This window comes from Aedes albopictus, chromosome 2, assembly GCF_035046485.1.
Source record: "Aedes albopictus strain Foshan chromosome 2, AalbF5, whole genome shotgun sequence".
NCBI classification, from domain to species: Eukaryota; Metazoa; Arthropoda; class Insecta; order Diptera; family Culicidae; genus Aedes; species Aedes albopictus.
Window position 1 is genome coordinate 93328360 of NC_085137.1, and position 15637 is coordinate 93343996.

A 15637-nucleotide genomic window follows, 5' to 3' on the forward strand; every position below is an offset into this window, starting at 1 on the left:
TCTGGTACAGATAAAAAAGATTTTTGAGCCTCCGGTACAGATAAAAATGTGGCAACATTGACTGGCATGGATATCCAGCGCTTCGACGCCGACTCAAACCCATCCGAGTGCATGGGCTGGGTGGAGGAGGCTGACCGAGCACCCCACCTCACTGCCATTCATGGTTCGATAGCGATGGCGATGCTAAGTGACGGACGGGAGGCAGCCGAAGGGTTTCGTTTTAAATTACGTTCCTATAGGATATTTACCTAGTTGATCGCGGATACTGCCTTTCCGCGTTTCGTCACGAAACTGGGCCTAGTTTTGAAGTGCATCCCACCAAGGTATTAACATATTCTAAGGTAGTCTTAGATGTCAAAACTGGCTGAGCGGCCATTATTTTTTCACCGTGAGAAATTCTGGAAACAAATCCCCCGCCACCTCAAATTCCTTTGAAATTTCGCTTCTTCTGTTTTTCTCCACAAACTAAACGTCATGCTCAACATTACAATATATAAAAACCTTGCATCCCACTACCGGCACCAATGCAACATCAATCCTCCTGGGATAGTGCGAGCGAAATGGTTGTCACTCGCGAATGAAGTTGTTTGCCCACCGAAAGTCTGGAGCGCGCGGGCAGGATCAGGATCACGCACACAGCCAGCGGTGATGCGCGGACCGTCAGCTGACTGGTTGGGTTGGGTTTCGTCGGTTCGGGTGGCTGTGGGTGGTTGTTGGGTGGTGCCGCGCCATTCGGATGGACCGAAACGAATAAATTAGATTGATGGATATAAATAAAATAGGGTAAAAGCCCCCTTCTTCGGCCTAGTACCTATATTCGTCTCATTTTGTCTCAAAGACTAGAGATGTGCGCCGTCGAGATTTATTACTCTACGCCGCCGGATGTTTTGATTTTCCAGCACGCCGCCAGCTTAAAACTCATCACGCCGCCGAACTTAGAATTTCCTCAATAATCTTCAGAAAATAATCGATTTAAGTTTAAACGCTCCCAAAATGAATTCATGCCATTCATTGCCGAATAAAAAAAAAATCCTTAAACGATCCTGTTGAGATTTTAGTTACTTTTTTAGTCATTTATATATCATCATAAAAAAATCCTAGCAAATATCATATTCTTCACACAAGTTGTATAAAGCATGCAACGGCAGCATGCATGCTTTTCCCCGCGTGACATCATAACGACGTTCGTTTATAATTCAGATCCTATTGCGGATTTTACCCCGTAAAAGACTCACACCTGAAAAATTTTATGCCACCAAAATATTGTCACACCGCTTTTCCCATAGATTGAGTTTTGCCGCCGCTAAAAAAACACCATTGAACGCACTCTCTCGGTTGGCACAATGAATACATGGCTCATTCTGTTGCTAGATGCCATGCAAAGTGACGTGTGAGTATTTATTTTTCCTCTTCGAAGATTTGATCGAAAGCCTATCAACGAATGAAAAATGCAATAATATTTTGGAAAGATTCGACTGGGATTTTTGATAACTATGGGAGTTTTTCGGCTTTCAGTCACGGAAAAAGCGTTGATACTTCTATATCATTGCCAACGTTTCGATCCTTGGGTTGGGATCTTCCTCAGGGCCTGTTATTTATTCGAAAGTATCTATTAGTTATTGTTGAAATTTGTTAGTTCTATCTCCTACTCACTCGATCTTAATCAACTTGTGATAATCGTATTTTGCACACGATCGTTTGTCGGATTCTAAAAGACACTGCACTTTTCTCGCTGTAGGTTTTAAAATTAATGTGAATATTTGAGATTAATGTAATATTGTACCGAACTTACTTCATCACCAGCACCCTAGTGGGATGTTGGGTGGGTGGTACGAAAGGGAGACACTCGAGACAAGAAATCAGCGGAACACTACACTGCGGCTGTTATCAATCGCCGTTCGGATTTTACTGTGGGGTGTGTATCTTTGGTGTAATTTGGGTGGTAGGATTTGTTAGTGTGGGTTAGGTAGTTGGGTCAGCTGTTTGATCATCTGTTTCTCGTCGATTATTTCGGTTTGTTGACAACGCAATTCTCTCTACTCTCTGATCTTTGATCGAAGCGAGGAGATGTGCGTACGCACAGCTTAGATTGTCGGTATCAGTCCGATGGTTGACCGTGTTGGAGGTTGTCGAGATGTGACACATCTCTAACACTTGCAGAGCTTGTTTCCTATGTGTTATATCGACGATGGAGGGGTTGCCAATATTGAATCGGTGTTGGTGCTGGATGCAGTGGTGGATTAGCGCAGATTTTTCTTGAAGCTGTAGTACATATTTCCGGATCTGTGTATTGATGGCCTTCCAATAACTTTCTCTCCAGTGTGTTGACGTGTGTTTGATGTCCGTACATTCGATTCCTCAGCTTATTTGTTGTCATCCCAATATATGTGCTTGGACAATCCCGACAGTCGATCCGGTATATGACGTTGCATTTGCTGAGATCAGATACCGGGTCCTTTGCATTCTTATAAAGATGCCCTACTGTGTTTTTGTAGCTGTGGGAGATTCCTATTTGTGTGTTGCTCTTGTGGAGTATTCTCTTGATGCTAGAGCTGAGACCATGGACATATGGGATTGATCGGTAGATTGTTGGTTTTTCCGGGTTGTCTGTACGAGGTGGTTGATGAAGGAGTCGGTTGATGAGAGAATGAGGGTAATCGTTTTTGCTGAGGTGCTGGTGAATGAGTAGCTCTTGCTCTTCCCTGCTGCGAGTGGTGCTCAACCTACGGACCCTGTCGATGAAATTGTTGACTACCGCCAGTTTTTGATCGCTCGGATGGAAGGAGTAGTAGTTGAGAATCCTGCCGGATGATATTGGTTTGGCGTACCAATCGGTTTTAACGCTACCATCCTCGTGCCGTATTACTAGCAGATCGAGAAATGGTAGTCGCCCATTTTCTTCAACTTCACACGTGAACAAAATTCTCGGGTTTTGTGAGTTGAAGGTTGCCAACACCGCATTCACCTGATCCTTGTGTAAAACCAAGAACAGGTCGTCAACGTATTTGCGGATATACTCTGGTAGAATATTGGCCGCTGTTATTGCTCTTCTCAACAAATTCTCCATTACTATGTCGGCAAGAATGGGAGAGAGTGGACTTCCCATAGCTGTGCCTGATATTTGGACATAGAATTTTTGCCGGAAACAAAAGCAACTGGCTCCTACGCAGAAATCAACAATTTCGAGAAAAAGATCCAAATTTATATTGGTGTTCTCTCGTATTTCATCCCACATGGAAATTATGTCGTGGATAACCACCTCTTTCGTCACGTTTGTAAACAGTGACACCGCATCGAATGACACTAGCACATGATCGGGTGGTATCGTTAGTTGATTGACATGTTCGCAAAACGTGTTTGAGTCAACCGCGTTGTACTGGCTTTTGAACGATCTCTGGAGTATACCGGCAATGTATTTGCAAAGATGGTACGTTGGAGACGTTGTGTTGGGGACCACTGGCCTGAGAGGTAAATTGGGCTTGTGTGCTTTGGGTTGTCCGTATATTCGAGGGCACACGGCGTTGTAGCTAGTGAGTGTGTATTTTGTTCGGGTGTCTATTAGTTTTAGTGCGTGTAGTCTGTGTACGATGTTGTTGTTTTTCCGTTCGTATCCACCCGTCGGATCAGAGCTCACCTGCTTGTACGTGTTGGTGTCTCCGATCAGCTGAGCGAGCTTACTGTCGTAGTCTGCCAAGCTCATTATGACGGTACGATTGCCCTTGTCTGCTTCGGTGATCAAAACATCTGGGTTTGTTTTGATAAACTTCTTGGTGATGTTGACGGCCGATTTACAGAACTTTGACAGTGGATCGTTGAATGGAGTGTTACGGTTGATGAAGTTTTGGATCTTGTTGATAATCTGGCATCTCGTCTGGTCTCGGATCGTCGACTCGGTGTGAGCTGATAGGGTGTTCTCCACATCAGCTATCAGGTGGAACCACGGTATCTGTGTAGAGTCGCTGTATGGCAGTGCAAATTTCGGACCAAGGCTGAGAAGGATTCGTGTTTCTGGAGGGACAACTTTGTCGGTGGCATTTAGGATAGCGCTGGGATTTTCGGTCGGCAACTGGCGTTGGTTAGCAATAATATTGATACAAAAATATTCTTAAGATACCACATTCAATGCAGCAAATTAGTCGCCGCCGTTTAGCTATTTCACCGAGTTTGATAGTACACTCTTAAATCGCGTTCTAGCAATCGCTAGAATGAAACCGACAGACAATTCATATAGGATGTGTGTTCCATCATTAGCAATCTTACGCTCCCATATTCATCCTATTCGAAAATAAGCGAGTAGGGTAGTGGAAGTATTTTGGCCCGGGGCATGTATTTTGGCCCACCCTGGGTTTTTTATTACATATATCATATAATCTCTACCAAATCTTGGCAAATGATTATTGGAACTTCCAATGATCATTTACCAAGATTTGGTAGAGATAATTATGATAAATGTAATAAAAACCCAGGGTGGGCCAAAATACATGCCCCGGGCCAAATTACCTCCACTACCCTATCTTCTGGAACAGGTTCGTTGACATTTTCCGGTGCTAAACAGGGTGTACATGATGACTGTGATATAAACAGGTAAAATTACGTTCGGAAATGCCAAAAATTACGTCAGAGGATATTACAAATTTGTCTGCTGTGTATATTTTGCATGGAAAATATGTCAAGATTTAAAAAATGATTACTTGAATATCTATATGATGCCTCAATATTAAATACGGCGATTGTTTTCTAGAATTTATTCTCTGAAACCAAGTAAAATGGTTCTCCTCGGATATGTAGTTGGGGAAGATATTCGGAATTATAAAAAATCCACAATTGAAATTTTGATCATGCTCATATAAAATATATCCATATTGAGTGGACTTAATTTATCACTTGTGTTTTGTTGAAAGGATACTTTATGGCACGAGAAAGGCACCATCACCGCTAGGTGGATTAATTAGGGTTTTTTTTTTTGTCAATTTGAGTTTGGTATTTGTGGAGTATTAGCCGATATGATACTGAATAAAGTACATTAACACAGACATTATGATAACGAAATCCATAATATTATGATCCACTCGAATGTCTTTTCATCAGTTAGAGCCTTAGCTCACGTGACCAGATGTCCATTCGATAAATAGTCCAATCGACTAAATGTCATATACTTCCTCTTCCGTAAAATGGGCTTTGACCGAATGTTCATTTGACCAAATGTCCGTTCAACCAAATTTCCAAAGATTCTTTTATTTCCTATGATCAATTCAAGTCGAGTCGAATGTTTTTCAAAGATCAATAGAGTAGCCATTAATGTTCAAAATTTCATTTCATTCGATTCTCTACAGCTTTCAAAATTTTTCAGCCTTTTGATACCTTTCAGCCTTTTGATGCTTTCAGCCTTTTGATCATTCAGCCTTATGTGTTTCAGCCTTTTAATCATTCAGCCTTATGTGATTCAGCCTTTTGTACGTAACCCTCTACAGATTATGAACAAAGGTGTTTTGCATGAGTAGTTAAACCGAGCTAAGCAGCCACCTACTGCTATTCAGGTAACGATTAAGCTTTTACATGGTGGTAGGCGGAACCGAACAAGACAGGATTCGTCTAAGAAGTAATGTCACGATTGACGTGAATGCGTTCGTGAAATACGAAGGCGCATCATCAGTGGATGTCATGCCCACTACGGGCTCCAGAAGATCTGCGAAATCGTAAATACAAAATGTTAATAACACAGGCTATTATATGCAGACACGAGAGAATGACAACGCTCGAGAAGGATCTGCAGGTAGGGTGGGTGTACCAATTATGGCACTACCTAAGGAAAACTATTTATACAAAAATAACTAGAAGACCAACGAATGTCATCAATAATTCAAAAGACAGCTTAGTTTCCATACTCCATACTGGCCTACGGAATCCTTGCTCCATACTGGCCAGTAGGAATCCTTGATGCAGTCATACCATAAATAGTGGAAAGAAAAGAAACTATTTCTTATGATTAGGATTACTTAAAAATGAATAAATTGAGAAATCAGTGCACGTACAATAGTAATTCGAGGGCCGTATTTAACTGGACAAAAAATATTTATGGCTTAACTAATGGTTCACAAGATCACAATGTCAACTTTTTTAATGTTTCCATATAGAGTAAACACATGTTCTATAAAGTTGAAGACCACTTAATACTGAAAAAAAAATTGAAATCGAATCATGTTGATATCACACATAGTTTCAAAGATATTATGTTTAAAAGAAAACAACTAGGGTGACACCCGAATAAAAGGTTTTATTTCGATAATTTTTTATCGAAGCATTCTTGAAGCACTCTCAAGATCAACTACTGGAGAAATCCGAGCAAGAATTCCTAGAGAAACCCTAGTAGGAATATATGATAATACTCTAAGAGAAATTTCTTAAGGAACGCTTAAAGAAATCTCTTGAGAAATCGCTAGAGGAATTTCTACAGGAAACCTTGAAAAAATCTCTGGGACGAGTCCTTGGAGGAACCACATGAAAGATATGCGAAGATCATAACAGAAATCTCTGAAGCAATATTAACAAGAATATTTAGACTTTAGGGAAATCCCATTAGGCATTTTTAGAGAAAATCCAAAATGATTTCTCCATAGATTTCTCTAGGATTGACTCCGGGAATGCCTGATGGGATTTTCTAGAAATTTCTGATGAGGTTGCTGAAGAAATGACCTCTAGCTTTTCTCCAGGAATTCCTCATGGGATTCCCACAGGGTGCCCACATGAATATCATCAAGGACTGTGGTTTATACAGGGATTTCTAAAAAAAAAATCTTTATGAATTCTTTCAGGGATTTTTCAAGCATTCCGGCAGTAGTTTCTCCTGTATTTCTCCAAGGATACATTCAGATATAGCTCTCGAAAATGATCACCTGGTTCCTTCAGAGATTTTTCATCCAGAAATTGCTGTGGAGTTTCTTGCAGAAACTTCTGCTTGCATTCATCTTAGAATTCTACGGTAATATCAGATACCGCTGTTTTTTTTTGCTGGAATTCCTTAGTCAATTCCTGTTGTAATTTATTCATGGATTTACAAAAACATGTAGTGGTATAATTGGGAATCCTGTTGAGATTGTTTTATAAAATGCTGCTGAGATTGCTCTAGATCTTCTACTGGGATTTCTCTAGACATGTCTGGCAAGAATGCTCTAGGATTTTTTTTTCTAATTTTTCCATGCAATTCTTCCTGAGATTTTTTTCTTTTTTTATTCGTGAACTTAGGCGTGAACTTCGTGAAGAAATAACATCATTCAGAGAATGCTGTATGAATTCCTAGAGGACTCTCGAGAGCTATAATTGGAGATAATCGTGCTGAAAATGCTAAAGGAATCTCAGCAAGAATTCCCGAAGAAATTCTAGAAGGAATCCGAGTAGTAATTACTGGAATACAAAATGCATTTCCTGGAGAAATTTTTGAAAAAAATGTCACAAGGAATCACAGCAGGAATTCCCGGAAGAAGGAAACTCAGGTGGAAATCCTGGAGGATTTCGTGAAGAAATTTTTGGAATAAGCCCAACAGATATGCCCAGAAGAATTCCAAGAGGAATTGCTGACAAAATCTTTTGAGCAGTGCTGTTAAATTTCCTCCAGGAACCTCTGATGGGATTCTGTTAGAAGTTTCTCTTTGGATTCCTCCGGAGATTATTCCCGAGATTTCTTTCGGAATTTCGTCAAGGATTCCTCTCGAAACACTAATAGGCGTGGATCTTGGAGCCATCTTTGGTAGGTGATATGATCCACTAGTTATATGAAAATACACGACAAGGACTTCATCCCGATTATGACTCATTTGGTCGCGATAGTAAGGGTAATGCACATTGCACATCCCAAGTAACATTTTAAGTTTCGTTCGGCTCTACAAGAGATCTTCATGACCAATTTTATAAAACTTGCAATAAAACTGAATCATACATCAAAACCTCTTGATACCTCTTTAAGAGCATCTTCCGGCTAAGTGGACCACTCTCGGAGAGGTTTTGCAAACCGCATTAAGAGTAGCAATAAACTCGTTTTAAAACCTAGTTGAAAAATGTTCCATTCTCGTTTGTTGTTGTTTTTTTTTTCAACAAAAACTATGACAGCTCAAGATGCAGAGATGCTTCTGCGATGGCACGTAAAGTTCAGGAGGATACATCATTCGTAAGTAGAATGCGAACATTTCAAAGTAATATTTCAGTAGTTATTGTGCTGGTAGGCTTATGCGCATTCGAATTTACCGTGAATATTGGGGTTGCAGAATCATAAAATTAATGCGCTTCGAAAATAGTGAATATTATCATCTTGGAATGAAATAAATCAATTTGTGAATTTAGTAAAACTATCTCGAATAAAAAAAAATTAACAGAGAGAGTTTATTTTTGTGATCATGGTATGAAAATGGTGGCAATCTATCAATTCATTGCTTATTTAAGCAAAATTAACAAAATTCTATTTTCCATTCACGTAAGCTAATTATTCAATATGGCGACGAACATAATCAGCGAAAATAAAGCGAAAGCAAGTTTACTTTTAAGATGACCGCAATAAACCTAGCAGTGTCGTAGTTTTTGCTTTTCCACCAACAGATGTCGTTACTAATCGAACGGATCGCCATCTGTTGAGAGTTTTAACAGTTTTATTGTGGTAATAATGATTGCCAGAAGGTTTACATATAGGAAAGTTTTGTTTACTCTAAAAATCTGTCTTTATTAATAACTTCAAGTACACCATAAAACATTTTATCAATGGTTTACATAAAAGCAGTCATAAAACCGTGAGTTTTATTATTGCTGTAATAAAACCTTAAGAAAAATCAAACAAAACCAATCAGCAATGGAATTGTTACTTGGGATACGTCAACGATCGTTGTATATTAAACGCGTCACCGCATTGATCGTTTGTCTTCGGATGAACGCAACCACTCCTTAATTCAATTTTCTGCAATACTGTTTGCTACCAAGTGTGCATCCATTTTTATCACTTCACGAGGAAGGACAATGAGCACCTGCCCCAAACACGCGTCACTCTCCTCTCCCACGAACATTGCAACGCGACCGAGATCCTCGTTTTTTTCCGCCGAACAATGCCACCCGATCGCGATCCACATCGCAACTGCCCCAAACACGCGCTATTTTTCACTTTTTCCTTCGAACAATGCCACCCGATCGAGATCCCCATCGCAACTGCTTTGAACAAGCGTCATATTTCACTTTTTTCTTCGAACAATGCCACCCAATCGCGATCCCCATCGCAACTCACCTTCAGTTATTGCCCTACAATTCCTGTACAAAACGCTCCTGAAATTTCTTTCGTAAAGTCTTACACGGATTTCTTTGGGAAGTTGTTTAAACTATCTTCCATGGATCGCTTTGGAAACTCTTCTAGAATTTCCTTCGGAAGTTTTCCTGCAGAATCCAAAAATTTCTCCAAAAAATCCTCTAGAAAAGCTTTTTTGGGTTCCTTTGAAAACTCTCCGCAGATTCTTTTATGAATTGCTTTAATAATTGTTTCAGGCATATTTATCTGGGTTCATACTGAAACTCCATCGGGAATTACTTTGAGATTTTTTTTTCTCTAGATTCGTTTTAAAATTCATAGTATTTCTTCAAAAACTTTTACCGAGATTGCTGCAGAATACTTTAAAAGATTTTTAAATAAGTTATTCCACTGGTTTCTTCACAACATTTTCCAAAAATTCCCTCAGAAATTCGTGGGGTATTTCTTCAGGAAATCCTTGTGTTATTGCTTCCAGTCATTTAGGCAGAAATTCCTCCACAGATTCGAGCAAGAGTTCATACAGAAATTTCTTCAGAATTTCCTCCAGGCATTCCTCCCTGTATAAGCTCAGAAATTTATTCAGCATTTCGTATAAAGATTCCAATATGTTGTCCATTAATTCTTTATGAAATTTATTAAAACATATTTGCCGTGAATTTCGACGGAAATTGCTTCACAAATATCTCAAGAAATTTTTTAAGGAACCTTTACAGACGCTTATCTATGGGTTTCTCCTGGTATTCAGGATTTTTAGAAGTTCGTCTACAGATTTCTCCACGAATACTTTCAGGAAATCCTTCAAGAATTTTATTGTGAGACTACTCCAGATTGTTTTCTATTAATTTCCCAAAATGTGTTTTCTAAAAACTTCACTAAAGATCTCCCGAGAAGTTTCTTCAGGTATTTGTCTAGAATGGTCTTTAGAAACACTTCCTGGGATTCCTTCTATAATTTTACTTAGATTTCTTTGAATATTCCTCAAGAGATTCATTCAAAAGTACTTCCTAAGATTTCTACAGGGGTTCTACTGAGGATTTGTTCAGAAATTCCTTCAGTGTTTCTTTCATAAATTCTTGCTAGGTTTCCTGCTGAAATTCCGTTGAAGGGATATTTTTTTATAATCAGAGACTGTTTTCAGGAATTTCAGCAAGGGATTTCTTCAAAAGTTTTGCATATAGTTTTTCTGAAATGCTTCCCAAAAATTCTTTACAAATCCTACAGGGATCGCTTCGGAAATTCTTCCCAAGGCTTCTCCAAGAATTATTTGAGAAATTCCTTCAGGGATTTCGATAGAAATTCTCAATTTTTTTAAATGGTCTTGTGGTTTCTTCAGAAATTTCGCTTGAATTTTCCTAAGCGATTCCTTCAGAATTTGTTCAGATAGTTCTCAAGGAATTTTTCAGAAGCTCCTCCAGAAACTACAGAAGAATTCTAGGAATCCCTGAAGTAATTTCTAAACAATCCCCTGACTCCGAACTCCTACAGGGTGTGGCAGGAAAAAATGCGAAAAGTTCAAGGCACTATTACACGCTAAATATGGAATATATATGACTATTTTTTCACGACAGTGTATCAGTCAATGTCTATATTTTAGCACTGAAAAATAAAAATGAACATATTTGAAGTTTAACATGTGATAATGTAAGCCTAATAAGCGGGTATCAATAAACTGCGCGCCCAATGGTCATTAAACAAAATGACTATAACAGCAACTAAATTAGCTTAAATTCGATGAACAACCAGACCACACTGATCCAGAGCCATGTAGTTTCACATACTAGATGAAATAAGTACATATATTTGATGATACTGTAGAGAAAATTAAACATTTTGTTTTATCAGATACGAAATTTAGCGACCTGTGTACTTTTCTGCGGTTTGAAAATTCTGATGGTCTTCAGCTTCAGGCGCCGCCCTGTAAAAAATAGTGACCAAAATGAGAAAAAAATTAATTTACTTTTCAGAAAACTAGCCTATTAGAGATCATGGAACGTTGAAACATAGATTGGTTATCGTCAAATGGACGAAAACGAGGTTTGAAGTTGAAAAATACTTTCGCATTTTTTCCTGCCGCATACTGTAGAAGAAATTATTTTTTTTGTGAAATTTCTGAGAATATTCCTTTTGAAATTTCAAAAGTTATCCATTAAGCAATTCTTGGGTGAATGCTGAGGATAATATCTGAGAGAAAACATGAAAAAGCGCCTCTAGCTACCCCCTTAGGAGCAGGAAAAATGCCTGAAAAACTACTGGAGGGATTCTCTTAAAAAAATGTCTGAAGCAAAAGTACTGGTGAAAGACTTGAAGAAATCCCTCAAATATTTTACTCATGGAACTCGTGGGCATACCTCTGAAGGAATTCTCAGAAAAAATCGTATACAATTTCAAATAAACTGTTGTAGAAAACATTAATTCCTCGAAGAGCTGGAGAACCCTCTGCAAGTATTCATAGAAAAGTTTCTTGAAAAAATTCTTGAAATATGCTAAGGAATAGATTGTGGTGCGATTTCAATGGGAATTTAAAAAAACCCTGAAGGAAGCTCTGGATAAATCCAAAGCATTTTCTATTTGCGAAACCTCTAGATTAGCTTTCAGAAAAAAATCTGTTAAAATTTTCTTGAGGAATATCCAGAAAAATGCTCAAAAAGTCCTTGAATAAAGAAGGAATCTCTAATAATTTCTGAAAATATTTCTGGAAAATTTATGAATTTATAAAGGAAAGCTCCAGTTGCATTTCTGTAAGACTCTAACAACTTTGTGAAAAAATTTCTGGGAAATGAATCGTTTTACCAATTACATTCATTTTCAAAAGACATTTACAAAATATTTCTATAGTAAACCAACGATTCCTTGAAAAAAAAATCGATGCGGATCGGAACGTCGGAGTAAGAGAACATAAGGTTGTTTTTGATCTCACAATCGTAATAAAAAGCCTAAAAAATCTAAAAATACACCAAGAACAGTCTGAACCTGTTAGAATATTCATTCTGACTGAGTTATCTTGCGATAATCTTCTTTCTGTAAACATTCCCATTTGTTTTTGATAAATCCTCAAAGAATCCCCAAAGGAATTCCTGACGGTGTCACTGGAGGTTTCTAGGAAGTCTTCGGAAAACTTTAAGGATAATTCCTGCAAGAATGTTGCTTCCGCAGTAATAAGAGACAAAATTTGTTACATAATAATGCAGGCATAGGCGCCAACTTAGAGGGGCAAGAAGGGTTTGTAACCCCCCCCCCCCCATTATTTCACGATTTTTCGATTTCCCCATACAAAAAATCGGACCACCCCCAATAATTTGAAGTTGGCGCGTCTGAATGCATGCATGCATATATTTGAAGACATTTTCTGCGGTGGACCTGTATAGAGCGCAAAACAATTTGTGTACGGCATGGGCCAATGGAAAGGCCCTAGTTTAATTGTACTGACAAGTATAGACGATAATGGTTTAAATTTTATAGCATAAATCAAAACCGCAAACTACATGCAAAAGCTACACTTTATCTCCTAAAAGAAACATGTTTTCGGGGTTGTCATTTCGCCCTTCCCAAACCTTGGCCCATATCCATCCATTCCATCCAATGCTAAATGGAACCACATCCATTCTATCAAATATTAATCCAGGAAAAGCCCACGTCACCCCTTCTCACGGTTCGAATGGATTCGAGAGATAAATTGGACTAAACTGATTTAAACTTCCTACCATTAAATATTCAGTAATAAATTTATTCCCAATATTAGCCTTTTCGGTAGCCATGCTTGCGATAAGCGTTAAGCCCCGGGCTTTATCAATATTTCCTCACCTCACCTTCTTTTGTCTTCTGTCTCCACCCACAAACGCAATCTTACTCTTCATCTTCTGCATGGCCCAGTTCCCGGGAAAACCTACAGGCACAGCATCGGCGAGCGATAGCCTTGTCTGGGTAGCAGCAAATCCCAGGCAATCTGTTTTAGAGGGTTATAACTCCGTTCTCTAGGGATCGTTTCTCACCACCCCGGCCACTCAGCGTCCCGTCACCAAGAAGCGGGTTGATTCCTGCACGCAACACAAGGCCCGTTATGTCATTATGGATTACAGGCCCGGTCAGTCCTTCTCCGAGCTGCTGCTGCTCTCCTCTCGATACATCCGGACTGCGTGAATCTACACACTATGCAGATATCTACACACACGATACGCAACGCAGCTCCTAAACCCCTTGTTTGGCATCATGTTGAAATATTATTTTGTCATCAACATTCATCACTTTTCCCAAGGGAGCGCTCCGAAGCGCCGGCCGTCGAGGACCATTTTTTGGAACGATAATTTTCGGCAAAGGACCATCTTCATCTTCGGTGTGTCCTGTTCCGGTATGTGATGAACGGGCAGCATCGAGCCAGCACGTTCCGAGGAGATACGACGGTCCGAGCGGAGCATTACCAGTGGGAAAAGGTCCCACTAGGGTGTCCACTGGGAACAAATTTGGGAAAAGTCATAGGGTGTAATTTGAATTTGTTAAAAAGTTTTGTGAAACAAGACGACTAATATAGTAGCCATTTAAGTTAGGAATATGTTATAAGATTCAAAAATCGATTTGTACACTTTTTGACTTTCGGAATATTTTGAAATGGGTGGAGCTAGTAAAAATCAGAATACAGATATATACAACAATATCTTAATTGATTTATAAAAAAAACATTTCCAATTAAAATATGGGCTTTATGTTTCATTGACAAGTATAACTAACCTAATTTTGGTATACTGAATATCGAGAACACTCCATCATCACCCTACACCTCCCTCTCCCTAGCACACAGAACAAAAGGTCATGGAATGTCATGGTCGCCATCGTCGTCGTCGTCGTCGTTGTCTTCGTAGTATTCATCCTTGGTCCGGTGGTGATCCAGAGTGCACGTCGAAGATTTTTCGTCGTACGTCTTTGTTTCGGGATGGAATATTCCCAGTTCTACTTGCTGCCCCAGTTAACGGTCGAAAGATGTCCGTCATGCTTTGTTTGCTGTCGATAAGGGATTCAAGTGCGTTTTTCGTCGAACGGTATTTTGCCTCCTCCGGAAGCATACGCTCACACACTCACACACATTCACTTCACCCACATATTTGCCATTGTTGGGATAATGGTGTTGTGGCTTTACTTAAACCCGAAAGGGGTTTATCGAAAATTCCTGGGAGTGTTTCAACTCTCGGTCCATATGTTTAGAGGCTGAAAATGTTGGTTCTCTTCACCTGGTGGTATATTTAGATGAATGGGTTCCAAAAATTGAAAACCAATTACAAAATAGTTAGCAAGTTGGTTGAAATGAAATAATTTAACCTCATTCTTCAACTTCAAGGATTTTGTTTACTTTATTTTTTAAATATTCTTCAGTCTCAAACTTGACTGGTAAAGCATCTATAGAGATTCACTTCAAGGTTCAACAGCAGAGGCGGATGATGTCTACCAATTTTAACTAGCGGATCTGGTGCTTGCATAACCGAGCAATTCACCCCTAGTTCTTCGCTAACGAAGCACAGGTCGAGTGAACGATTGTTTTCATTTTTAACTCCATCCATCTGTCTGAGTCCAGCGGTGCTATAAGCGCCAAGCAGCTCACGCGATGTTTGGCCCATCGAAGAGCGAGTAGTACACGGAAAGAAAAAAACCCACAGAACTACACTGCCAAGCAATCGAGCTTAAGTTGAAATCTCCGAGAATGACGACATTGTCTTTAGGTTTCATTTGCGACACCACCCAATTGAGTGAATTGATATGCGTCTCATCTCAACCACACCTGCATCGTTGATTCGATCGGGAGGGATATAAACGACGCAAACAATAATGGTCGCATCTTCGGTTGAAATGGCAACCCATAATTGCTCAACCGATGAACCGGTCGGGGGACTTACCAAGCGGGATTTGAATCTGGAGCGCACAGCCAATAAAACACCGCCTCCGGCGATCTTGTTGCTGTTCAAGAGTGACCGGTCTTGTCGATATACAGAAAACGAATCGTCGAACAGCTGGCTAGATGATGTGCATTCGTTCAGCCAGGTCTCGGTGAAAGCGTAAGCATCGTAGCACCCGTCGCTAAGGGCCAGCTGATATTCGGCGACAGAGGATTACCGCTAGGAATAAGGTATGCACACAGCAAAATCTAGCCACCGCATTTTGGATAGAAATTTCTCTATTTTCAACGAATCGTGGCAATCTCTGGCGCAAATGAAAGCTTATTGTGTAAGGAATCGAAAAATATTTACTTCGGGATATATTTTGACATTGTGTTTAAAATAGAGTCAAGGGAACAAGAAGTCCTCGAAAAGTTTTTGCACAAACGTGCTGAAAATCTGACAATGTACATTAAAGCGACCGTCCCCGCAGACCTAAGTT

General features: G+C 39.5%; 1 protein-coding gene and 1 long non-coding RNA gene across 2 annotated transcripts; both read right to left on the minus strand.

Moving 5' to 3' along the window:
- Positions 1-1533: 1533 nt before the first annotated feature.
- On the minus strand, positions 1534-2133 carry LOC134289003 (uncharacterized). The gene is made up of 3 exons (XR_009998212.1): positions 1793-2133; positions 1654-1732; positions 1534-1588 (listed from the first exon to the last, which is right to left on the minus strand). It is a non-coding gene; the product is annotated as an uncharacterized LOC134289003 (long non-coding RNA).
- A 230-nt stretch (positions 2134-2363) lies between these two features.
- On the minus strand, positions 2364-13689 carry LOC134286118 (uncharacterized). The gene is made up of 3 exons (XM_062847693.1): positions 13594-13689; positions 2483-3946; positions 2364-2435 (listed from the first exon to the last, which is right to left on the minus strand). The coding sequence occupies exons 1-3, from the start codon at positions 13687-13689 to the stop codon at positions 2364-2366; spliced, it is 1632 nt and encodes a 543-aa protein (XP_062703677.1).
- Positions 13690-15637: the final 1948 nt, after the last annotated feature.